Here is a 26,463-nt window from a genome sequence, read left to right as displayed (position 1 = left end):
ACTATAACAACAATAGGTGCACCTGATACTTACCAATTCGAATATGTTGTTTTCCATCATAGACCAGCCATTCATAAACTTCATCAGAGAAGCACAGTATATCATATTTCACACAGATGTTGGCAATTTCCTCCAGTTCCTCCCTACTGAACACCTACACACATTAAACACACAAACTGAATGCAGTAATTGGAATCTCATCAATGGACAATGGAAGATATAATGGACAAAATGCTGACAGATCATTAATGTGTTATTAAATCCAGGACCCTGCATTCACCATATCTGGTCTCCCACAGTACACAGAAATGCAATTATTTTAGTATATATAAACTGCTAAATACCTCCCCCCCCATCAGAAGTATATAGCAGTCTTGTGACTTCTATCAGTGTCTGGTTAAAGCTTGGAGAAGTTTTTATTCTACTCCCCCTCCGGTGTCACATTTGGCACCTTTCAGGGGGAGCAGATACCTATCTAATCCAGGTATTTGCTCCCACCTCTGGCGAAAGAGCGCCGCAGAATCCGCGGCGAACTACGCCATGTCTGGCCACCCCCTGCCATCTTCTGGGAGACACACAAGTCCCAGAAGATAGCAGGAACCATTTAGAATGTGCAGCGTGACTCGCGCATGCACAGTAGGAAAACAGGCTGTGAAGCCGCAAGGCTTCTTTTTGATTCCCTTAATGAAGATGCCATCGCCTGCACCCGGAGCTGAGGGACGGGTCAGCTTTGGGTGAGGACATCGCGGGCACCCTGGAGTGTCCTAATATTAAAAAAGTCAGCAGCTGCAGCATTTGTAGTTGCGGACTTAAAAAAAAATATTCCAGCGAAACTCCACTTTAAGGCATTCTATGCATGAAGATAAAAAGCCTTCTGTGTGCGGTAGCCTCGCTAATACTTACCTGAGCCCAATCTCTATCCAGCGACGTTGCAGATGTGTCTCGGCTGCCTGAGACTCACCCTCCTGACAGCAGCGGGAGCCAATGGCCGCGCTGCCATCTCAGCCAATCAGGAGGGGCAGGGCTGGGCCACGGCTCCGTGTCTGAATGGATACATGGAGCTGCAGCTTGGCTCGGGTGCCCCCATAGCAAGCTGCTTGCTGTGTGGGGCACTCAACAGGAGGAAGGGACCAGGGGAGCCGACAAGGGGAGGATCAGGGCTGCTCTGTGCAAAACCAAATACACAGAGCAGGCAAATATAACATGTTTGTTATGTTAAACCGCCCCCCCCCCCCCCCCCCAAAAAAAAAACACCAGACGTTACAATCACTTTAACGTCTGTCAAATTGGACTGCTGGAAAACTTTGATTTCATCAGCCGCTGCAGCCAATTAGCTGCAGTGCTGATCATTGTATTTTGGCAGCGGAGGAGTTCTGCTGTCAGAATACAGTAGTACAGTTGGAAGATTCCTTTATTCAGACAGCTGAACAAAATAAAAGAATACATGTGTTTATATTCAATGTGTTGCCGTGCAGGGGGGGTGACAGGAGGCTAATATCAAGACAGATTCAGGTACTTATGATAGCTGTATGAAATTTAATTATAAAGGAGGACACAACTGCATTCATCTGCCTGAAGATCAGCTTCATGGAAAAAACTTGAGCTCTGAACCATTTCTATACTCACTCACTTTTCCCAGCGGGTTATTTGGAGTGTTCAACACAAGAACCTTGGTGCGTTTAGTGATCTTCGCTTCGAGCTCCGCAGGGTCAAGCCTCCAGTCACCACTACTGTGTACCTGTCCTGCATCTGTAGGCTTCTGTGGATCAGTAAGAAAAGACTTGTATGAGCATAGGAATCTTTATCATTTACACCTTAAGGCCTCGTACACACGATAGGATCGTCAGAGGAGAACGGTCTGAAGGACCGTTTTCATCAGTCCAAACCGATCGTGTGTGGGCCCCATAGGTTATTTAACCGTCGGTCAAAAAAATGAGAACTTGCTTTAAAATTGAACCGATGGACGCCTAACCGATAGGTCAAAACCGATCGTTCGTATGCAAAAGCATCATTTAAAAAACCCGCGCATGCTCAGAATCAAGTCGACGCATGCTTGGAAGCATTGAACTTCGTTTTTTTTCAGCACGTCGTTGTGTTTAACGTCACCGCAATCTGACACGATCGGTTAATTAACCAATGGTGTGTAGGCGCGACGGACCATCAGTCTGCTTCATAGGTTGACCGATAACAACGGTCCTTCGGACCCTTCTCATCGGATGGACTGATCGTGTGTACGAGGCTTTAGAGTTTCCGTATTTATCGGCATATACCGCGCACTTTTCCCCCCTTAAAATAAGGGGAAAATCGTGGGTGCTTGATATACGCCGATACTCGCTTCCCGCGCTCAGTTTGAACGCCTCCGCCGACATATAACGAGCGCAGTACACTCGGGTACATTCGGGCCAGGCTCGGCTTCGCTCGTGGTCACGCTCTGTGACGTTTATGTGTGAGAAGCCGAGCATACTGCGCTCGGTATATGTCGGCGGAGGCGTTCAAACTGAGCGCAGGAAGCGGGGATTCAACTCAGACAGCGCGGGAGAAGCTGGGAGGACACCACCGAGGCCGCAGACGGACGCCGGACCGGATAAGGCCGCCGGGCAAGACACCAAAACTGTAAGTAATAAAATGTTTTTTTACAGGAATTTCGGGTCTACATTATGGGTGCGTGCTATACATCGAAGCGCGCAATACCCCAATAAATACGGTAAATTAATATGACCCCAACTTGTAGAGGGGCTCCTCTTGCTAAACATAGCACCCATGTTATTATACTACCGGTATACATGCTTTATTCTGTCTGTGATGTCAATATATACTTGGCAAAGACACAATATAAGTCAATAGAATAAATCAGCTTTTGTTCAAATCAACATAAAGGGATAAAAGCCTGTTTAAAGCCTTTTACATATCATGTCTCAGATAGCCAACTATCCTACTATTAGACAAAAAAAAGAAAAGACACTTACAGGTCTTAACGGAATATACACACATTGTCCACCGGCCATTTCCGTCATTGGTTTATAGCAGTCAAATGATGGTTCTATGACAATAACCTGTAAAAAAAAAAGAAATATTGTAAAAAATAAAATACAGTATGTCATTAAACAAATATATTTGAAAGAATAAATAAAAAATCTTTAAGTATCCATAGTTCCCTACAAACTTTGTGTCTGTATGTACAGAGCCCTGGGGCCCAACCTGTGGCCCGCTTTGCTATATATTATGTGCAGCCCTCAGCAGTCTGTAGTGGGAACATTAATTAGGTAATAGCATTGATCTCTACTAGCCCCATATAACATGTTCCCAGCTTTGTATTGTCTTCTGCAGCATATCCCAACCCAAAAATGGAACATATTCACACTCTCTAACCCCCATTTCCTCTATTGAGTCTGCAGTCTCTGAGCCCGGGTTGATACTGATGCGGTGCAGGACACTTCAATGTAATTCACACAGGAATCGCAGCACATTCCTGTGCGAATTACATGCAGTGTCTCTAGGGTGCGATTTGAGCCATGGATTTGTATGGCTCAAATCGCACCGCATTCAAATCAAACTCTGGCAGTACCCTTTTTTTGTCTGCACCAGAATTAGATGTCATCAGTGTTCAAACCCATGTCATCTGATTCTGTAAATCACACTGCGTTAATGTAACATACGCTCCGCAATCGGTTCGCATACAGGTTGCGATTTTGATGCGGTGCGGAATCCGCCGCAAGTTCACACCACATCTAGTGTGAACAGAGGCCAACAGTCCTCTTCAGCATTACATATATTGAACATTCTGTGGGGCCCTTTGGTGATGTCAGGCTGTAGAATTAAAAATCCCATTCAGCCTCGGAAGTTTACAAAAAAATACTTGATTAGGTGCTTTGGGCAATAGCTCTACTTCTCACCAAGCATACTGCACCCTGGACTCAAATGCATGACCTCATGCTTTCACAACAGACACTTTACCAGCTGTACCACGGTCAGATTTGCTTACCATATACACACACACACGCCGCCAAAAAAAGAGCCTTATTGGACATAGTAGTAGCATGCAACACCACTATTTCATATTCAAAAACATAAGAAAGGAAAAGCAGGACCTTCTATTTGCTTGTTAAACAGAACCATGTATCAAACAATCTGTTAAAACAGTAACATTTATTAAATCATACAAAGAATAAAAACATGAATACATCCAAGTATCATCATCCATTGAGAGTAGATGACTGTAATGCTAGTTATGTCGCTGTTACCACACTTTCATTTTTTCCACATGTTTCGCCATATAGGCTTCTTCAGGAAAAGGCGTGGTATAGTGACTACTAAACAGATAACAAATATACATATGAGAGAGTCTGGTGTTCTGTAGATGAACTACAAGCCTCAGCAAGTCCCATAAGGTTCTTCTTTCTTAACCTGCTCACTCCTGGGACCCAAACCCCGACCCTATATATGGGACAGGACAGGAGGCCTGAGCCCCCAAACAGAGAGCAGGAAAAGGTAGCCAAAACAGCATAATGAACACAGTAGGTGACCTGCCTACATACTGTTTGTAATAATGACTCATAAATTCAGAAATTAAACCTGAAAAAATAAATAAAAATAAACAGTCCCTTTGTTAAAAATAGCGATCATTATGGCAAATATGTCATAGTAGTGAGTAAATTGAACATTCAGTATAACCTTGGTTTGAGAGTAACTTGGTTTGAGAGCGTTTTGCAAGACAAGCAAAATCTTTTAATACATTTTTCCTTGCTATACAAGCGATGTCTTGATATAAGAGTAGCGTCATGTCACAACTGAGTGTAAAAAAGGAGAGGAGCCTCTAAGTGTAGCAATATGGTTACATTTAATGAAGGAACAACATTTATCAACCTATTGCTACACTTAGTGGTGCCTCTTCTCTTTTATACCCTGTAAAAAAATGCTTTGATATACAAGTGCTTTGGATTACAAGCATGTTTCTGGAACAAATTATGCTCGCAAACCAAGGTTTTACTATATCGGTTATTGCGATCAAAACTCCATAGTTTTGATCAGACAAATAATTCTTCAATACATTTACATACCACAATATAGTGCTGTAATAAGGGAAATTTAGGTGGTTACCTCATCACCTTCATCTACCAGAGCTTGGAAAGCGGAAAAAAGAGCCCCATATGCGCCCACTGTCACCAATACATTGGTAAGAGGGTCTAGTTCTCTTCCAAGAAGTTGGCCAAACAGCTTGGCAAGAACCTTCACCAATGGAGGATGCCCCTGCAAACAAAAAACAGAACTAGAACGTTAAAAAGAAACAAGCTGCCTAAAGTTCAGAAGAAGTGTGTAAAATGTCTGCTGAAGCCAGGCCTCTACATTAGTAAAGTACGCAGAGCATGGAATAGGTCTCTTTTGGTGTCCGGGATCAGGCATTTAACATAACCATTTAATAATGTAGCACGCAAGTCAGTCTAAGGCCCCGTACTCACGACCAAACATGTCTGCTGAAACTGGTCCGCAGACCAGTTTCAGCAGACATGTTTGGCCGTGTGTAGGCCCGAGCGGACCATTTTCGGGCGGATCGGACAGGTTTCCAGCGGACAACTGTTTCCTGGACTTGCTTTAAAACAGTCCGCTGGAAACCTGTCCCCCCGACATGTACGGTCGTCTGTACAGACCTACCGTACATGTCCGGCCGCCCGCCATCCCTCGCATGCGTCGAATGACTTTGACGCATGCGTGGAAGCATTTTAAAGGCAGGCCGCCCACGTCGCCGCGTCATTTTCGCATCGACGCGGCGACACCGCGGACACGCCCCGCGTATTGTTTACGCGCGGACCTCTGTTCGATGGTGTGTACAGCCATCGAACAGAAGTCCCCGGGCAGACATGTCCGATGAAAACGGTCCGCGGACCGGTTTCATCGGACATGTCTGCTCGTGAGTACTCGGCCTCAGATTTCAGGGCTTTAGGTTAGTGTAAAGTGTTAAAACAAACCTGTTCGTAGAGAAATATAGAGGCTGCCATTGAGGACCTCCTCCTAAAAATGATAGCTGGCATGTTAATCCGATAGCTCCAAGATTAGGTCCCTAATCCAGATCAATTATGTGGATCAGGAAAACCAAAAAGAAAGTAGAACTGCTTATCTATACATTTGCTCTGGTCCTGAGACTCAATGTATTAAGAGTTGATACCGATGCTTTAAGGCAAAGCTTGATATTGCATTGTACGATATTAAAATGAGTTGCTTGCTTACAAAAAAGTTTTGCACAATAACCATACCTATATTGCTAGTTCGTGGTCACATGACCACCTTTATAGCTTCCTCTAGCTCAGTGCTTCTCAATTATTTTCTGTCATGCCCCCCCTAGGAAGAAGAAGAAAACATTTCGCGCGCCCCCCCGCGCGACTGTAAATAGTATCATTTGTCTATAAAATTGTTATAAGTACACCTCTGCATAACACCGTATCCTTATTAACGTATAAGAGAATAAAAAAAGAAAGAAATGTGGATCAATTTACAACAAAGAATACGCCTCGCTACATACGCCTCGTCATATTTCCTCGTCTTAGCCTTCGGGAGACTTTCTGTTATCTCCTTCTCTCTCCGCCTGTCTTCTCATCCCTGTTAAAAAAAATTTCCATGATGTCACTTGAGGGTCTGCTACACTTCGTGTCTACAAAGAGTCACACGGGCGGGTTTGGCCAATCAGGATAGAGCATTATGTCTATCCAATCGGGTCTGTTCTCCTCGAAAGTGTCACGTGGTCCTCCGCGTCGGGCTGCTACTGGGGCTGCGCTGGGACAATCTCAAGTGATCGCGCCACGCTGCTCCCTCTCTCTGCAGTATGCAGTATTTGCCGAGGTCAAACAAGCCCCCCTTTACGGAGCCTCGCGGCCCCCCAGGGGGGCGCGCCCCACTATTTGAGAAGCACTGCTCTAGCTGCACTGGGCTTCGGAAGAAGAGGTGACTTCCAGGGATCTCACTCACGGCTCCAGAGGTCAACTCTACGCCAGCCTGAAGTTGTAGGGCAGGTTGACAACATTCATCTGTTGCAGTACAAGGCAGCGGGTGAGCATTGTCACCCTGAGAACAGAAGTGCCACTGATGCGAATTTAACAAAGTATTTTTGTTTAATAAAAACATAAAAAATTTAATTAATAAACCAATTAGGTTTATATGGTATATTTGCAGCAGCAGTGATATCCCATCATATCACTAACCAATGACCAACATCACTTGTCTACAAGAGATATGGAATATTCAAGGCAACAACATTTTGAGCCCTACAGGTCCAGTACCTATAGACAGACCTACAATGACCATTGCCCAATCTGGATGATTTTAGTTAGATCATACAGTGATCATTATGTCTTTAAGTAGCAGTGAAAACCACTGACTGAGCTTTCTGGACTGGACGTTTCCAACCAGTCGCTATTATGACCTTCAGGACATGGAGATCAGGATCATGGATTCAACACAGAGGGGTAGATTCAGGTTCCTTTGCACATTTTTTACGGAGGCGCAGAGCAACGTTTTTGCCCTGCGCCCCCGCAAATTTTCTGCGCTACCCGCGATTCACAGTGCAATAGCTCCGTAAATTGCGTGGGCGCTCCGGCAAAATGCCCGGCAGCCTTACGCGAAAACCGCCGTACGCAAACGACGTAAACTGCGTACGCAGGGCTCGCGTAACGTTGTGAATCGGCGTTAGTATGCAATTTGCCACCTAGCGGCCATCGCAAGAATGCAGGCTAAGATATGCGGGCATAAGAGCCTTATGCCACGCATATCTTAGGCTGCAGTCGGCGTAACAAGGTTCCTGAATCAGGAGCATTCGTTACGCCGGTGCAAGTAAACAATTGCGCTGCGTAACTATGGTTACGCAGGCGCAATTGCTCTCTGAATCCGGGCCAGAGTGTCTGCTCTCTTTTCTCACTACAGAGGAAGAAGGATCTCTTGGTGTCCATGTCATAACACATTTCCATTTTAAAAGGCCATCCCCAAGAAAAAGTGTTTTTTCCCCCAATCTTAGGTCCCCTTCACACGAGAGAAGTGAATAAGGTCCGGCAGTCTGTTTTTCAGCAAGACCCAATCGGACCCTACATTTTCATCTATGGAGTGCCAGTTGTAAACCGTTTGGCTGACTGGATCAGAGGGCAGCCGGGCGTAAACAGACAATTTGGCCATTTTTACAAAGTTACAAGATTCAGCATAGACCATTGGAAGTATGCATGTACCATAAATGTTGGATCCCCATGAAGTTGGACATCATTGTAGTAGGCACTGCTACTCCATTGATCTCCACCATCTTCCAGGTCACATGGCGAGCGGCTGCCCTGCTGCATTACGGACACAGGAGGCCCCTCTTGGGTGAACAGACTGCACCCACAGAACACTTTGCATTTTCTCAATGAATGCAAAGAGTTCTCCGATTTGATGAGGTGGAAATGAGGGGTGGTGACATCACAATGCCCACCTGGTCCAGTCAGAAAACACTTTATACTCATTGATAAAATGTTTTCTAAATGGTGCCTGTACAAAGTGACAAACTCCTGTCTCTACAGGGCAGCCATTTGGCATGGGACCCGAAAACTATGGTCAATCTCTGTAGTAGTGATTTCCAGCTTCCGTATGGATGGGCAAGGTATGGCACATAGCAACTAACAGTGAGCCAAGCTGCTGAACCTTAGAAACCCCTCAAAGGAAGAACAGCCTTTTGCATTACTGAGCTCTAAGAATGTTAATTTCCTGCCTTTCCGTGTTGATTTATTTTACTTAATACTGTAGAGCAGGGGTGGCCAACCAGTGGCACGCAGAGCCTTCTGATGTGGCCCGCGACCTCCTGCTCTGGAATGGTGGGTTGGCAAGCCCAGATCGCAGGTTGCCGACTCGCCATACCACAGCATCAGTGTTGTGAATGAAGCTGGTGGTAGAGGAAGAATGCGGCTGCGGAGCAGAGCCTCATAAGTTGATGCTTCCTCCACAGCGCCGACTTTTGCCACAGATGGAGTCTATGGCAAAGTTCAGCTAACCTGCAGGATAGACACAGGTGCAGGGGTCAAGTCCTGGGAAAAAAAGTGTGGGAACTCCCACCCAAGATCCACTCCCCCACCAAAAAAAACACATTGCGGAGGTCTGCCGCGAGTTATCGCGGGATTTAGAAAGAAATTTAAGCAAGTTCTTTCTAAATCCCGCGATAACTCGTGGCAGACCTCCGCAATGTCTCCTGGGAACAATGACAAAAGCTCCCAGGAGACATTGCGGCATCAAGGAAGTGACGGAATACCCGCACACTACCCAATGAATCCATATACAGGAAGCGGCCCATAACATAAAGGATTACTAAGGTTCGCCTGCCCCTGACAGTGACTCGAGCTGGGCATCCCCGCTTAGTGAAGGATTGGCTTGGCTGCTCTAGTCCTGCAAAGGGAACTGCGTTCCTGCTGTGAAAAAAGTGCAGGAACTCCGTTCCCACGCGTTCCCGCAGGACTTGAGCCCTGCACAGGTGCACTACGCTGCACCCGCGGTGTGGGTAAACTGCAGCACATCCGTGTGAAAGCAGTCTTAGGCCCTTTTCACACAATTAACCCGACCAAATGGGACCCTCAATTAACCTCTATAGGGCGACAGATGTCCGTTTATGCCCACCTACCTCCAATCTGAAAAACGGAAGTGACTTCGTCCCCTTTCATCTGGGCGGATCGGAGGGCCTATAGAGTAGCCAAGACCTGTCATCTGCCTGCTCCGCTCATTATGCCCCTCGACTGGTTACCAAGTTGCTTAAGTGGCCCTCGCTCTTCAAAAGGTTGGGAACCCTTGCTGTAGAGTAACTAATTAATGTATGTAGAAAAGAACTTGTGACCTGCCTCTGACTTTTCAGATTTTTTTCCAGGTGAGTAGCTCAAAAAGAAGCAGGCCAGCATAACAACCACTAGCATTTTCAAAATTCCAGAGTACCAGGTCCCATATTTCTCATAATAGATATTGACATAACAGGAAGGGTGGTGTGTTTAATGAAGGCAATGAAGCAGCAGGCTTACAAAGACTCTGGTGTACTGGTTCAGCAAGGTGTGCTCCTCAGTGATGGCTTTTGCAAAGGCTTCTCTTATAAAACTTGGAGGACTGAAATCTGGAAAGCCTTGTCCTAGGTTCACAGTTTTATACTGAGCAGCAAGACTGACAAACTCCACCCTGCAAGAAAAATGATGAGTCAAATCAATAATTCACCTGGATCGGTCTATCAACAGTGTCAGCAGTGCAAATAGGAAGCTGGGTGCTCCTGAATCAGGCTGTGTGTGGCCATAGACAACTCTAAAACAAAAGCGTTCAAAATATTGTGCACTGGTACAGCCCTGCAAAGAAACCAATCAGCTGCCAGGCTTAATTCTCAAAGCTTAAGACCCCTTTCACACTGGTGCGGCAGGTCCGTTGGCGGTAAAGCGGCACTAGTTTTAGCGTCGTTTTACCTGAGCATTTCGACCACTGGCAAGGTACCTTTAACCTCCGCTAGTGGCCGAAAGGGTTAAAAGCGCCCATGTTGCAGTGCTCCCGAAGCGCTGCCTATTCATTTCAATGGACAGGGGCTGTGTAGGAGCGCTGTAGACACCGCTCCTACACCACCCGAAAGATGCTGCTTGCAGGGCTTTTTTTCCTGTGCACCGCCCCAGTGTGAAAGCACTCAGGCATTCACACTGGGGAGGCACGAGAGGGGCTTCAGACGCCATTTTCTAAAACGCCTGATCCATGGTGATCCATGTACATTGCAGGGATTTTAACAGACTTTGCAGCAGATTCCTACCTTTTGTTATTCTGAAGAAATCACTGTTTTTTCCTCTGTGCTCCTGTGAGTCTAATGGGGGTGGTTTAATAATTATCCACCAGCTGCAGCAGCTTCAGGGCACCAATGAGGAAAATTGATGGGTCTGCATCCCTTTAGATGTGATTTCCTATTGGGAGTATCTCACCAAAAATCTAATTTTTGTTGCAGGGGATGCCAAAAATCTGACTTGTATCTTAGTGTAGAATTCTGGGAAAAACAGTGATCCAATCACAAAAGCAGGAAATGTTTCTGGGGGAGCATTCTGTGTACTGAACCCCTACAGGTATCCACATTGCATTTTCCAGAAAATTACAGCGGCTGCAGATTGAAAAGGAAAGAAAAATTTTAATAACATTCAATAATATGATTTGTGTCGCAATTGTATAGGCTAGTTTTTTTCCCCCCCATGAAAGTGGAGTTACCCTTTAATCACTTGCTTACTGGGCACTTAAACCCCCTCCTGCCCAGACCAATTTTCAGCGCCGATTCACTTTGAATGACACTTGTGCGGTCATACAACACTGTACCCAAATTACATTTTTATCATTTTTTCCCCAAAAATAGGAGCTTTCTTTTGGTGGTGTTTGATCACCTCTGCAGTTTATTTTTTGTGAAAATAAAAATACAGAATAAAAAAAAATATATATATTTTTTTATATTTTGTTATAAAATGTTGCAAACGGGTAATTTTTCTCTTTCATTGATGTACGCTAATGAGGCTGCACTGATTGGGCACCGATAAGGCAGCACTGAGAGGTGGCACTGATAAGTTACTCTGATAGGTAGCACTGATAGGTGGCACTGGTGGGCACCTGCAGGTGGCAATGGCAGGTGGCACAGGCAGGGGGTACTGGTGGGCACAGATGAGGCAGAATTGCCTCTTCCTCTTCGGGACCGATGTCCCTTACACATAAGCCGGTGATCTTTTTTTTTTATTCCTCACGCTGTCAGCGTGAGGAGAAAAAAAAAAAAAAAGGATTACCGGCTTTTGTTTACATCACCTGATCAGCTGACAGCTGATCATGTGGTAAGGGGCCGGGACGTGGGGCCTTGCAGGGGCGCGCGAAGGGAAGGACGTCTATCGACGTCCTCCCGGCATTTGGGGTCCGCGCTGTAGCCGGCATTCAGCTATAGCGCAGGCGCCAAGTGGTTAAATTAACAAGCTGAAGTTCGAAGCCAATTGGCTACCATGCACAGTTGCACCAAATTCTGAGTGCTACAGTTTTAGTAAATCAATTTTTTTGACATGCAGATTTTTGCCACATGTACCCCCGACCTTTGCCTTTCAGAACCAACACCCCTGATACACAAAGAATGAAAATCCATACTCACCAAATGTTTTCATCCACTCCCTCCAGCCTCCGGGCTTGAATGCGCTTTGCCATCCTGTCCTGTACGTGGGCAGTAAAAGCATAGAGTGGTGAGTAAAAGCTCACAATTCCCCTTACCCCTAAGCTGGAGAACAAGAATGGGCCCCCCCACCTTCTCTGTGCAGAACCAGGTGACAAAAGCACACATTGGACTTTGTTCCTAATTAGTGTTAAAAAGTGTAGTGAGTGCATTCTAGTAGCAAAGAGGAGGTCTCCTATGGCTGAAGTAGATCGTGTTGTCGTGTGCGTTCCCTTGAATGGGTGCCATCCACATGCAAAACACAAGTACGGTATTTTGAAATAACAACCTAATGTGACAAACTGGATCTTGTAATCCAAAAGGACAAAGACCTGAGTAACAGGGTTAATTAATAACAAAACAGGACTATGAATGGTTAGAAAATATCTCAGTGACAAGAAGCATGAAGATCTAAAACATAAGAGGTGACGAATTCTACAAAGCAGCGCAAATATTAGAAGAATAGTAAATCCCTTAGCTATGTACTTTTTAAATCTACAGTGCTACATTAATACACTCATGTAAAGAGCAATAAATGTAGTAACTCGTGGCAACCAGATAAAATGTTTTTCATAATTAAAAGAGCAATTCCTTGTCAACTTCAGAAGATTTCTACAGAATAAAGCAGCGGTCCGGCACCTCTGGCAGTGGAAAAGGGAGGCATCTCTTCTCTTAGTTGGTAGATATACCCATTTTGAAAAAGGTCACAACAGGATATCTGTACTTAAAGCGGTGGTTCACCCTATAAAAAATTTCTAACACTACATCCAGCCCAGTTCTGCAAATAAAATTACACTGACCTTTTTTTTTTTGTCGCCGTAGATAGCGTTTATCGTTAGAATTAACCACGGCTTCCGGGTACGGAATTCCGCGGGAGTGGGCGTTCCTATTGACATGCCAATTGATTGACATGCTAAACGACGGCGCATACAGCGCGTCACGACTTCCCGAAAGAAGCTCGGGTCGGCTCGGCTCTATTCGGCGCCTGCGCACCGGCGCCGAATAGAGCCGACCCGAGCTTCTTTCGGGAAGTCGTGACGCGCTGTATGCGCAGTTGTTTAGCATGTCAATCAATTGGCATGTCAATAGGAACGTCCACTCCCGCGGGATTCCCTACCCGGAAGCCGCGGTGAATTCTAACGATAAACGCTATCTACGGCAAAAAAAAAAAAAGGTCAGTGTAATTTTATTTGCAGAACTGGGCTGGATGTAGTGTTAGAATTTTTTTTTAGGGTGAACCACCGCTTTATTCTGCTCTTAGGCTGCATTCACACTACAGCGCTTTGAATCGCGGACAGATTTGCCACGGATCTGCCCGCAATTTGACAGCGCCGAGGTGTGAATGGCAAAACGCGTGACTCGCATTCATTTTAATAACACCTTAAATCAAGGTGCAGGTCTGCCGCAATTGTCGCCTGATAAATTGTGCTGCAAATGCGGAAAACTGCATCGTGGGATGCATGTCACCCAAAAGTAGCTCCCGAACAACTTTTGGGCACGAGGCGGGTTGCCGCGATTGCAGCACGATATACCGGTAATCGCTTTATATTGGTAAAGAGCTCAAGTATTATGTAAAAGGATTACTGCAGGCTATGCTGGGGAAGGTAACAAAAAGGGAATGGTGGGGTGTGGGTCACATAAGGGAATTCTCAAACAAGGCAAGTTTTCCTATGGTAGGGGAGTTCGTAAAAAAAGATTTAATAGAAAGGCTCATGTCCAATTCCTAAAGTTGTCTAATGCATAAAGATAACCAAGGGTGTCCGATTTGAATAGAGATGGAAAGGTAACAAAATACAAAAAAAATCTGCGCTATCTAGATTTAAGCAGCTAACACTACCAGTGGACAAATGGTGAAAAACAAGACAAACATAAAAAGTGTAGCGCATTTAGCAAATGAAATAACACCAAAATGAATATGGTTTCATCCCAGCCGAGGTTTGGAACGCACGCTGGGACGCCATGTTGTGTACCAGGAAGTGTCAGTGTGCTGTAAGTATCGCCATTGTTGAAGCTTACTCTCACATTTTGCATTTTTTATGCAATTGATACACCTCCTAGATGCCCTGTGGCCAATTAGAATTTCTCAATGTTATCCAAGTGGAGGCTTGGATCTCATGTTGCGATCCCAGGAAGTGATCATTTGCTGGGAGGACACCCGGGGGATGGCCTCCTAATCAAGGGATCATGTTGTTTATATATTTGTGGAGGGCAGTGGTGGGGGATCACTCCAGACGATGCACTTTGTTGCGAAATGCGTCGGGTGACTCCGCTGCTGCCGTTTTTACCATTTGACAATCGCGGTTTCATTCCTCTAAATGCGCTATGTGCCCTTCTCCTTTCTTTAACATCCCATCGGCTCCACTTCCCGGCCCCTATTGGGCACCTCCTGGAAGCACCTTATATATTTCAACATCCTCTTGCCTTCATTGGACCGGTGTATGAGTAGTTTCCTTGGGAACTGCAGCTGAGGATCCATCCATTTTTACAGTGGTTTACATCATTCCCAGTTGACCCTCTGAACATATGTTCATTAGGGTTCACTGTTTCTGGCAAGCCTCTTCTTCATTGGTTGGTGGCGGTTTTCTTCATTTTACTCGGTTAATCCTAGATCAGTGATCTCCAAACTGCGGCCCTGGGGCCAGATGTGGCCCTTTGCTTGCCTTTATATGGCCCCTGGGACACTAGTCCTCCCAAACCAACAATAGGGCATCATTCCTCCCAATGATGGGGCTTCATTCCTCCCACTGACGCCAATAATGGGGGATCATTCCTCCCACTGACGCCAATGATGGGGCTTCATTCCTCCCACTGACGCCAATGATGGGGGATCATTCCTCCCACTGACGCCAATGATGGGGCTTCATTCCTCCCACTGACGCCAATGATGGGGCTTCATTCCTCCCACTGACGCCAATGATGGGGCTTCATTCCTCCCACTGACGCCAATGATGGGGCTTCATTCCTCCCACTGACGCCAATGATGGGGCTTCATTCCTCCCACTGACGCCAATGATGGGGCTTCATTCCTCCCACTGACGCCAATGATGGGGAACCATTTTCTACTTCCATTTTCTACTTCCATAGGCCACAGTCCGGCCCCCCTAAAGTCTGAAGGAGAGTAATCTGGCCCTTTGTTTATAAAGTTTGGAGACCCCTGTCCTAGATCAATGGGTGTTATTTCATTTGCTAAATGCGCTACACTTTTTATGTTTGTCTTGTTTTTCACCATTTGTCCACTGGTAGTGTTAGCGCAGAATTTTTTTGTATTTTGTTCCCTTTCCATCTCTACGCAAATTAGACATCCTTGGTTATCTTTATGCATGCAGACAACTTTAGGAATTGCACATGAGCCTTTCTATTAACTCTTTTTTACAAACTCCCCTACCATAGGAAAAAATGGCCTTGTTTGAGAATTACCTTATGTGATCCACACCCCACTATTCCCTTTTTGTTACCTTCCCCAGCATGGCCTGCAATAATCCTTTTACATAATACTTGAGCTCTTTACTAATATAAAGCGATACATTTTGCATAGAGTGGCCCCGATCCTCCTCTCCTGGGGTCCCTCAGCGGCGCTCCTCCTCTTGTTGAGTGCCCCGTTGGAGAAGCGCTCACCCTCAGGGGGAAACTGTGTGGGTGTGCTTCCGTGTCCTACTGCTGCATCTATTGACACAGACAGCAGGACTTGGCTCTGCCCCTAGTTCAAACATCATTGATTGACGGAAGCGGGAGCCAATGGCTGCACTGCTATCAACCTATCCATTCAGGACCCGAGACACTGGCTGGAGCTGGTGTGCTCATCCCTGTAACTGGAAAGACCAGTTTTAGATGAGTTCAAGGGGGGGGGGGGGCTCTGAGGGGCTGCTGGATGACAGGAGGTTTTACAACCCCTTTAAAGAAAGATTTGACGTTATGTAAAAACTCAGATTAACAAAGTTCTCTCAACTGACGACAAGAAAATCCTGGAATACAATTCAAGCAACACCGAACTTCTCAGTGCAGTTCTCAAACAAGATAAATGTGCATTTACCACTAGGGGGCACTGCAAGGGAAAAGCTCCAGTTTAGTTTGCCTACAGTTGAATAATTGTTGGAATGCAGTAGATGATAGTTTCTGTCCTCTCAGGCCTTAATTGACAAGTAAAAGGGTAAATTTGTTTCTTTAACATTTAAATAATTCCTATTAATGTTCTTCATCATTACAGCATAATGTCTACCTATAGTCTGGTCAGTAAATTGTTTTTATTTTCCTCCTAGTAAAATGCTAAGACCCACAATGCGATTTCTGCTGAGAGCAATTTGTAAATATTATTTTCCAAAAGCTACAAGGATGACAAAACACATCCTTGCAAGCCTAAATACATTAAAAATACTTTATAGAATTAAATAATGAGGACCAGAATGAAAGTGATATTTCCCTCCAGAATTCTCATTCCAGAAATACTCTTTCTGCTGCTTCCAGATGATCACAAAGTGTTTCTTCACCAGCAGCATCTTCAAGTAAGGAAGTGTTACAAACCATGGACTCCCAAAAATATACAATCCCTTCATTTATAGAGAAAATTACAATTGAAAATCAGAACATTGATCAAGCTCCTGCAAGAGCATGATATGCTTTTGAATCAGCATTGTCAATAACTGAAATGCATATTGGCTTTACAAGCTTTACATTATTACGACCATCATAAGCTGTCCTTTTCATTCAAGCATATGTAGCATCCTGATGTTTAGGCCGGGTGGCTACAAAATGTATCTGCCAAGTGACAGTTGCCTTGGCCAATTGATAGGAGGTCAATTGATATCACCCGAATTCTGGAATTGCTGCACTTCTCTCTTCTGTCACTAGAGGGTTGGGTATCTGGTGGCACTAGACAAGGGCATTGCAAAGGACAGATTAAAATGAATGGGGTGTCTTAGCCAATGGGAAGGGATTTTCTTGGGTCCCTTGGCCTGCTGGGAGAGCCTATTTAGGTGGAGACAGGTGATCGGGGTTCTGTGCCACCTGAATGGCCGTCTGGGTGGACGTGTGTTGTAATGCCCCGGGCTGCTAGGCCATAAGCCTTGGGCCTATACCGAGGAACACCTGGCTGCTAGGCTGTGTAAGGGCCTATCCAGAAGCAAGAGAGCAGCATAGGGTTAGGACTGCCAGCCATGGAATTAATTAGAGCAGAGACTGCGATCCAGGCCTTTTCATCCACATTAGTGCCTGACTTCACAAACGTGCTTTTGGAAGAATGGTCAAACATTCCCATAGACACACTCCTAAACCTTGTGGACAGCCTTCCCAGAAGATTTGAAGCTGTTATAGCTGCAAAGGGTGGGCCAACTCAATATTGAACCCTATGGGCTAAGACTGGGATGCCAATAAAGTTCATGTGTGTAAAGTCAGGTGTCCCAATACATTTGGTAATATAGTGTATGTTAACATGTGTTGCTATTCATTCCTAACGGTACACAATTAACATATTCAGGGAAAAAGAACCTGCTACAGTGCACCAAAACCCACAGATGTGAATGCTTTATGCTCTGCTGTGTTAACAAATTAGAGCTTGTGCATTATTTTGTTAATTGAGAATTCATTAAAATGGAATGGGCTGCCTCAATGCAATGCATGACAATGCATTAACATATGTGTATTCCTACGCATGCATAGATGTGAATAGGCCTCTTAGCTTTAAACTAAGCACATGTTCACTTTAAAGCACTTATCCTTGAGTAACTTTACTCCCATTTACAATTATTTTTATTTTTTACAAAAATATTTTATTTTTTTTACAATTTATTTTTTATTTTTTAGGAGCCCCATTTTAGGAGACCCATTGGTGGGCTTTAGTGAAATATCAAGGACCCCTGATGTCTCACTTTTGAGAAAGGGACTGGAAACAAAGATTCCTCAGTCCCTAATGCACTGGACAGTGAATAAATTGGAAAGAGCACTGTACTGAGCAGCTTCCTGTTCATTCACAAACTGAAGCATAGCAAACATAGTTTACCATTTTTTTCCAACCCCTTCCCCTGCTCTCCATTCTGAAACATCCCCCACAGCAGACAGGAGGTGCCAGAAAGCAGGATAAATCAGCACCGCTTGAGATGATTAGGGTGTGCCCAGGCACACCCTGTGCGCATGCCAATGAGCGGCATATAACCCAGGGTCCATGACTACTGGCCCTGCACTGTACAATTAAAATAAGCACTTACCCAATAAAAAATGTAAATGTTAATATCCAATTGTATAAGCAAGGGCAGAACAGAAGGGTTGGTGGGGACGAGGGAGGAAAATTATGTCAAGTCATTAACTAGTTGCCGACCAGCCGTCGTCGTTTTACGCGGCAGGTCGGCTCCCCTGCGCGAGAGCCGTAGCTATACGTCGGCTCTCGCGCAGGCCACTAGGGGCGCGTGTGTGCGCGCCCCCCCGCTCGCCCCCGACTCCCGTGTGCGTGACCGGCGGGCGCGATTGCCGCCGGGCACATGCGATCGCTCGTTACAGGGCAAGAACCGGGAGCTGTGTGTGTAAACACACAGCTCCCAGGCCTGTCAGGGAAAGAAATGCTAATCTTCTGTTTATACAATGTATGAACAGAAGATCAGCCATTTCCCCATGACAGTCCACCCCCCCTACAGTTAGAACACACCCAGCGAACATACTTAACCCCTTCCCCGCCCCCTAGTGTTAACCCCTTCCCTGCCAGTGGCATTTTTATAGTAATCCAATGCATTTTTATAGCACTGATTGCTATAAAAATGCCAATGGTCCCAAAAATGTGTCAAAAGTGTTGCATAATGTCGCAGTACCGAACAAAAAAAAAAAAACGCTGATCGCCGCCATTACTATTAAAAAAAAAAATATTAATAAAAATGCCATAAAAATACCCCCTATTTTGTAAACGCTATAACTTTTGCGCAAACCAATCAATAAACGCTTATTGCGATTTTTTTTTACGAAAAATATATAGAAGAATACGTATCGGCCTAAACTGAGGAAAAAAAATGTTTTTTTTTTATATATATATATTTTTTGGGGGATATTTATTATAGCAAAAAGTAAAAAAATATAATTTTTTTTCAAAATTGTCGCTCTATTTTTGTTTATAGCGCAAAAACTAAAAATCGTAGAGGTGATCAAATACCACCAAAAGAAAGCTCTATTTGTGGGGGAAAAAAAGGACTCCAATTTTGTTTGGGAGCCACATCGCACGACCGCGCAATTGTCAGTTAAAGCGACGCAGTGCCGGATCGCAAAAAGTGCTCTGGTCTTTGACCAGCAATATGGTCCGGGGGTTAAGTGGTTAAAGAAGACCATTGCGTTATATGATTGGATAGTGAAAGCAAAGGTGTCATGTAATCGATACTTGATTGTATCCTCCAACTATCCATTGAAACCCACTACTCCATGCAGGGCCGTCTTTACCGCAGGGCAAATGGGGCAGGTGCCCTGGGCCCTGTCACTGTTGGGGGCCCAAAGCAACCCCCTTTGAAAAAAAAAAAAAAAAAAAAATTTTTTTTTTTTTTTTTTTTTAGGGGTCCGGAGGCCCCCAGGGGCCCGGAGGACCCCAGGGCCCCAGATGGCAACCCCCCTTTTTTTATTTATTTTTAAATTAAAAAAAAAAAAATTATATATTTTTATTAAACAGAGAATTTTTTAATATATTTTTATTTTATTTTTTATTAAAGGGCCAATTTTTTTTTAGAGGTCTGGGGGTCCCCAGGGGCCCATAGTTCCCCAGGGCCCCGGATGACAACCCCCCTTTTTTTATAAAAAAAATCTTTTTATTTATATATATATATATATATATATATATATATATATATATATATATATATATATATATATATATATATATATATAAATGTTTATTATTATTATTATAGGACCCAGGGGTCCCCAGGGCCCCGGATGGCAACCCCCCTTATTTTTTTATAAAAAACATTTTTTTTATATATTTTATTTCTTTTTTTTCTATATATATATATATATATATATATATATATATATATATATATATATATATATATATATATATATATATATATAATTCTTTTTTTTTATTAAAGGGCTCAGAGTTCCCCAGGGCCCCATGTGGCAAACACCCTTTATTTTTTTTATAAATGTTTATTTTTTTATTTTTGTTTATATATTTTTTTATTTAAGGGCCCAGAGGTCCCCAGGGCCCTGGATGGCAACCCCCCCTTTTTTTTTATAAATGTTTCTTTATATATATTTTTTATTAAAGGGCCCAGAGGTCCCGGATGGCAACCCCCTTTTTTTTGTAATTTATTTTTATTAAAAAAAAAATATTAAAGGGCCCAGAGGTCCCCAGATGGCAACCCCCTTTTTAAAAATATATTTTTTATATATATTTTTTATTTCTTTTTTCTTTTTATTAAAGGGCCCAGAGGTCCCCAGGGCCCCGGATGGCTACACCCCTTTTTTATATATATTTTTCTTTATTTCTTTCTTTATTTCTTTTTTTGTAAATGGCCCCCCGCTTCTAAATTTGCGGCAGCCCCCCCCCCTGCTTTATTAATTTTAGGCGGCAGCACCCCCCATCCCGGTTCTCTGCTCCAGGGGGCCCATGCCTGAAGCTGTGTAAGTGGCCCCATAATTTCTGCTGCCCACAAATCAGGCTGAAAATCATCAGCGGCACGCAGCCAGTGACAGTACTGCTTCCCTTCCTAGTGTTTTAAAATGTACAGCACCCCTGGCTTCCCTTTAGATGCGCACTTCTCCCTTCCTGCCACTGGGTGCTGCTTGTATATAAAAGTGAATTCGAATGTGATTTTATAACATCCCCAGTTTGCTCTTCCCGAGGCTGAATTCTTCATGTCCTGCTCCTCAAGGTATGTCACTGTTTGCTAATCTATATTGTAAATTGAAGTTTTCTGTAGAGTGTGCCCAAAGTCTTTATAATATTTGATGATTCACTGCAGGTCTGGTCAGTGTTTTAAAAAGTTCCTCTATTTTACACATGGCATGGCATGGGGTCACAGCACCGTCTGTCCATTCTGCTTTAGCACCATGGGACCCCATGCCATGCCATGTGTAAAATAGAGGAACTTTTTAAATAACAGACCAGACCTGCAGTCCAGGCTGAGTAAAGCCTCAGAGCAGATGACATTACTGTCTGTATTTAACTGCTTGATGGGCTTATTTTGGGCCTGGCTGGTTCACATGTATGTGTTTTGGCGGCCCACATTTGCGCAGGCACAGCAGCCCATTCATTTGAAAGGGCCGCCATGCCTGCGTTTCCTGCAAAGAAAAGCGCATGCCTCATGTAATAGGCTGCGCACACGGCACGCCTATGCCCATCAAGCACTGAAATACAGCACTGTCTGTCCATTCTGCTGTCTACTGTGACTTATCTGCAGTTCCCGCACTGTCAAACTTGCTGCATTTTTAGATGTTTAGGTCACGCTTTTAAAAACACAGTGCGTTTGTGTGTGCAAGAACTGCAGGTAAGTAGCATGGTGCAAAAGCAGAATGGATTTCAAGGCAACTGTATTTTTAAAATGCTGAATGCACCTTTTTTTCTGCAGGAAACAAAGGCATGGCAGCCCATTCAAATCAATGGGCTGCTGTACCTGCACAAATGAGGACCGCCAAAACATACATGTGAACCAGCCAGGCCCAAAATAAGCTGGAGGGGGGCCCAAAAAAAATGTTTGCCCTGGGCCCAAACCATATTAAAGACGGCCCTGACTCCATGCCATGTGTGTCAGATCAATCAAATAAGCTGTCAACTATAGATCCATTATTCCCATTAGGAAAGATAAATTGATAATTTTTCGAAGTGTGTATCGCCACCATTAGACACAACAGTCTGAGAACATTTTAGCAGCCAGTTCACAGGGGAAACATAATAGAAACAAATAGGATTATATACTAAAATAACAATGAGGTCTCAGCTACTTACATGAATGCAGCTGGCAGTGGCGCTGGTATCAGACAATTGTCTGTGTGCAATCACCATGTATTCAGCCCCTCTGCTCCTCATCCTGGCTATCAATGGCAGCATTATGATGAAAAGCTGATGATACACAATTGTGTATATTCTGATATAAAAGGCTGCAGGACTTTAAGAGAAACTTTAGACTTTTTAAATGCATCAACTATCAAAACAGCAGCGTAAAATGTATCTATACACATTTTTTTTTATATAGAATGGGGAATCCCTGTCAGCTTTTACTGCTATCTGAAACTACATTAAAGAGATTTCTCCTCACTTCCTGTTCTGGGAATAAACCTTAGCAGACAGGAAGTGATGGGAAATCTGCAGCAGGGAAAGAGGAAATAAAATGCTGACAGTATTCCCCTACTGAACTCTGGTATTAGCAAATATTATCTGAATTCATGAGTCATGTGTACTCTTCCCTAAATCTTGGTGTGCTTTATGTATTTTTTGTAGATCTGGACAATTATCTAGAGTGGAACTCCTTGCAGGAGCTTTCTGTAATAAAGACCGGTCACTGGTGATCTCTCTCCTTGTACAAAGTGACTGGTCTCGTCTCCGCCCCCCCCAGGAGTGGAGCCTGTTGGGTCCCACCCACAGCTCTGATCTCTGCACAAGCCATGTACAGCACAGGAAGGATGCCACTGCCACTTTTACTAGGTACCTGGGTATGAAAAGGCATTTGTGGCACACCAAGGAAGGAAGGAACATATTTAAGTTTTGGCTATAGATACCCTTTAAAGTGACCATATTTATCGAGCAGGCAGTATATTAAATCTTCATTCTCTTGTAGATCCCTGCACGCAGAGCCGGGACAAGGGTCGGGCAAAAGGGACAGCTGCCCTCGGCACTGTGGTATCAGCAAGGAGTTGGGGGGGGATGGGGGATATTTGTGTTGAATTTTCAGCCAGGGAAGGGAAAAATAATTGTTCTGGAGGGGAAAATGAAGAAATTTGGGGCGGGGGTTTGACAGGAAAGGAGATTTGGGGGGGGGGGGTTTGTGTTTCGGGTGTTTGTGCGAGAAGAGGGAATATGGTGGAGGGGATTTGTGCCACTAGGGATGCTTGGGAAATTGGGGGGGGGGGGGATTTGCCCTGGGAGGAGGGGACTTTATGTTTAGGGGGTAAGCATGCAGATTAGTGTACATACATCTTGTGCGGGGGATAGTTTGGCATGTTCGCCCTTACACGCCATTGCCATGCACCATTTCCCAGTGTCAGATAGCATGTGTATTACTGTGCATTGTGGTTCCCCCAGCCACATTACTAAAAGACATAGGAACCACAGCTCCCAGCAGACACACACCTTGAAATGTTGGATAGCAGATCCTCCTCTTCTCCGATCCCCCGCCAGTGCTCTTGGCCCACCTCCCTGCCATGTGCCCACATATCAAGCCTCTTGCTATGGATGCACTTGTGTGTACTCGCTCCTGAGCTGCCCTGGTGTGTCCATAAGACACACATAGGTAGATTCAGAAAGAGTTAGGCCGTCTTATCAGTAGATAAGCCGACCTAACTCAGAATCTACGCCGACTTATGTTTAAGTGTATTCTCAATCGGAGATACACTTAAACATATCTAAGATACGACGGCTTGCGCCGTCCTATCTTAGTTTGCAATATTTTTGCTGGCCGCTAGGTGGCGCTTCCATTGCGGTCGGCATAGAATATGTAAATTAGTAGATACGCCGATTCACGAACGTACGCCCGGCCGACGCAGTACTTTTACGCCATTTACGTTAGAGCTAGGCCCTAGTTGGAATAGTAATGTTAAGTATGGCCGCCGTTCCCGCGTCGAAATTCAAATTTTTTACGTCGTTTGCGTAAGTTGTCCGTGAATCGGGATTTACGTCGTTTACGTCCACGTCGAAATCAATAGGCCCGTGCGACGTTTTAAGCCGCAATGCACACTGGGAAATGTAGGCGCCCGGCGCATGCACAGTTAAAAAAAACGTCAAATGTAAGGTCAAGCCCCATTAACATAAAATGTGAATCTAGGCATTAGAGCACAACTCGGCCCCACTCCCTCCTCACTGGCTGATTCGCTGCAGCAGGAGCCAATGGCTTCTGCACACAAAGCGTTTATTTACCTTAAAGAGGAACCCCCCCCCCCCCAAAAAAAAAAACAATTAAAGTCAGCAGCTACAAATACTGGGTGGACCAGCCCTTTAATTTATAGTTAAGTCTATGAATGCGCTCTGACACTAGAGGGAGACCTTTCCTTATAAGCCTGTCCTCCCCTGTGCAGTGACAATGAGGTGCATCTCATTATACAAATTCTGCCATGCTGAAGCAGACTGAACTCCCACGCATGCGCAAAAGTCATGTCATATTGGCTCAGCCAATGAAAGCTGCATGTGATTGGTACCAGGCCAGAAGTCAGTTGATCGCGGCCGGCTAATAGATTCAGATGGCCGCAGCACCTGTCCTGTGGCTGTCTGAATAACTGAACACTGACTACATTAGATGGGACACAGCCGATGTTCAGCCGACAATCTTCCCAGCTTTTTTTACTTTTCAGTCGACTTAGATTGAGCCGAGTGGTGCAAACTCAGGTTTAGACCAAGTTAGCTGGATTTGAGCCGTATAACGCTATGATTACTCTATAATGCATAATGGCTCTCATTTTCAGATTAAGGGCATGATTACACAAGTGGTAGCCCTCTGAAGAGTGATAAGTGGATCACCTTTCAGAAAGCATTTGACAGACAGTAAGAAGGCAACATGTTGCCCCCTCACCACTTATTTAAACCCCTAAAAACCAGCACCACTGCTTCTTGCTTCGACCACAGCATGTACACACCCCACCTGCTGCAGCTTAAGGGGGACCTAGGGGGTGGTAAAAATGTGGCTTAACTGCATGTATTTACCCCCCCCCCCCCAACCACAAGTGTAATTAAGCCCAAAAAAAGCTGCACACGCATCTGTAAATTGCATTATTAGAAAATTATTTTTTCTATCTACTGATACTTTAAACCATAGACATACGCTGTTAGACCCAAGGAAGGAGCAATTTATACAAACAAAGAGAAAATATAACTAGAGTTGTTGCTTATAGTTACCAACAAGGTTCATCTTTCATTCTCTGTGTATATCAAATACAGAGAAGGGGAATTAACTAAGACTGGAGCAGCAGTGCATGGTAGCCAATCAGCTTCTAGTTTTCATTTTCTAAGTATCACTGGACAAGCTAAAGATAGAAGCTGATTGGCTGCCATGCACAAGTGCTCTAAATTGTGTTTGCTTCACTTTTAGTAAATCCCCCCCCCCCCCCCCCCCCCCCGTACCAGTCTGGTCATTGCAATAACAACCCATGGTTTCCTACATAATAAATTCCATACTCTATACAGCATGCAAGATAAAATAAAGCAAAGATTTCTAAACTTCACCTACCTTGCTCAATTCTTCTCGAGAAAAGAGTTTGCACATCTAAGCCCAATTAATAAGACAACACCCTTAATTACTAGGCATCAGCCCACTTCTGTGTGCGTGACAATATGCACGCTCATAAAAGAGAAATGATGGGATTAAACCCCTTCCACTATATATAGCAAGGAAACAGAAAAATGCATCAAAAAAATATAGAATGCAGATGTCTTCTCAGTAATATTGTTCACAAAATGGAGAAGAAGGGATAGTAGGTGTGGCGCTGTTCTATGATGTCATAAATAAATAATTAAAAAATATGAAAAAAAATATGAGAAAAACATCATGCTATATAAATATCCAAAATATAAATAGTCCAAAAGTGCATACGTGCTTGGTGCAACTGATACAAGTGTGCAATGAATATAAATGAGTGCACCTGTGCTAATTAAATGAGTTCAATAAAACTCTGTGCAAATCAAAAAATAATAATAATCCGATGCAATCAATACAAAACGGCTAGTGCAAACATATAAAGTACATATGAAATCCTGTATGACAAATATCAAACGGCTATGAAAAAGTCCATTGTTCGCAGGTGAAAACAGCTGAAGTTCCTGGAAAAGAATTTCCCTCGTGCTGGATGTTTATAGATGCATGCTTAGTGAAAGTGACACTTTTACTCTCAGTGGGTGGTCACTGCAATCCGTGCCCCTGCAAAGCTCGCACTCACCGGTCCGGATATACACCCCCTCTTGGTGTATAGAACCCTCACAGTGTACGCCACTGTGTCGCTCTCTGGCAATCAAACCGACCTTTTTGCTGCTCTGGTTTTTCACTCCAGCTCCCTGCACAGCACCTCCAGCTCTTTCTCCTTCCAGCTCCCTGCACAGCACCCCCAGCTCTTTCTGCTTCCAGCTCCCTGCACAGCACCTACAGCTCTTTCTCCTTCCAGCTCCCTGCACAGCACCCCCAGCT

General features: G+C 44.4%; 1 protein-coding gene across 3 annotated transcripts in view; it reads right to left on the bottom strand.

Annotated features, from left to right (window-relative positions):
* KYAT1 (kynurenine aminotransferase 1) overlaps positions 1-26,463 on the bottom strand; it is a 72,229-nt gene that overhangs the window by 19,443 nt on the left and 26,323 nt on the right. The window contains exons 3-9 of one of the 3 annotated variants that reach the window (XM_040324714.1): positions 22,086-22,199; positions 12,119-12,177; positions 10,008-10,158; positions 5,098-5,247; positions 2,967-3,053; positions 1,631-1,759; positions 34-154 (exon numbers count right to left, since the gene is read on the bottom strand). In XM_040324714.1, the coding sequence (XP_040180648.1) occupies positions 34-154; positions 1,631-1,759; positions 2,967-3,053; positions 5,098-5,247; positions 10,008-10,158; positions 12,119-12,177; positions 22,086-22,187 (799 nt within the window). In that variant the 5' untranslated portion in view covers positions 22,188-22,199. Of the gene's footprint in view, positions 1-33; positions 155-1,630; positions 1,760-2,966; positions 3,054-5,097; positions 5,248-10,007; positions 10,159-12,118; positions 12,178-12,268; positions 12,453-22,085; positions 22,200-26,463 lie in introns of those variants that run through there. The other 2 variants (XM_040324715.1, XM_040324716.1) reach the window with 2 other exon arrangements.

This window comes from Rana temporaria, chromosome 9 (assembly GCF_905171775.1).
Source record: "Rana temporaria chromosome 9, aRanTem1.1, whole genome shotgun sequence".
Taxonomy (NCBI): domain Eukaryota; kingdom Metazoa; phylum Chordata; class Amphibia; order Anura; family Ranidae; genus Rana; species Rana temporaria.
The sequence above is the reverse complement of the archived record's forward strand: the minus strand, read 5'-3'. Positions and strand labels throughout refer to the sequence as shown.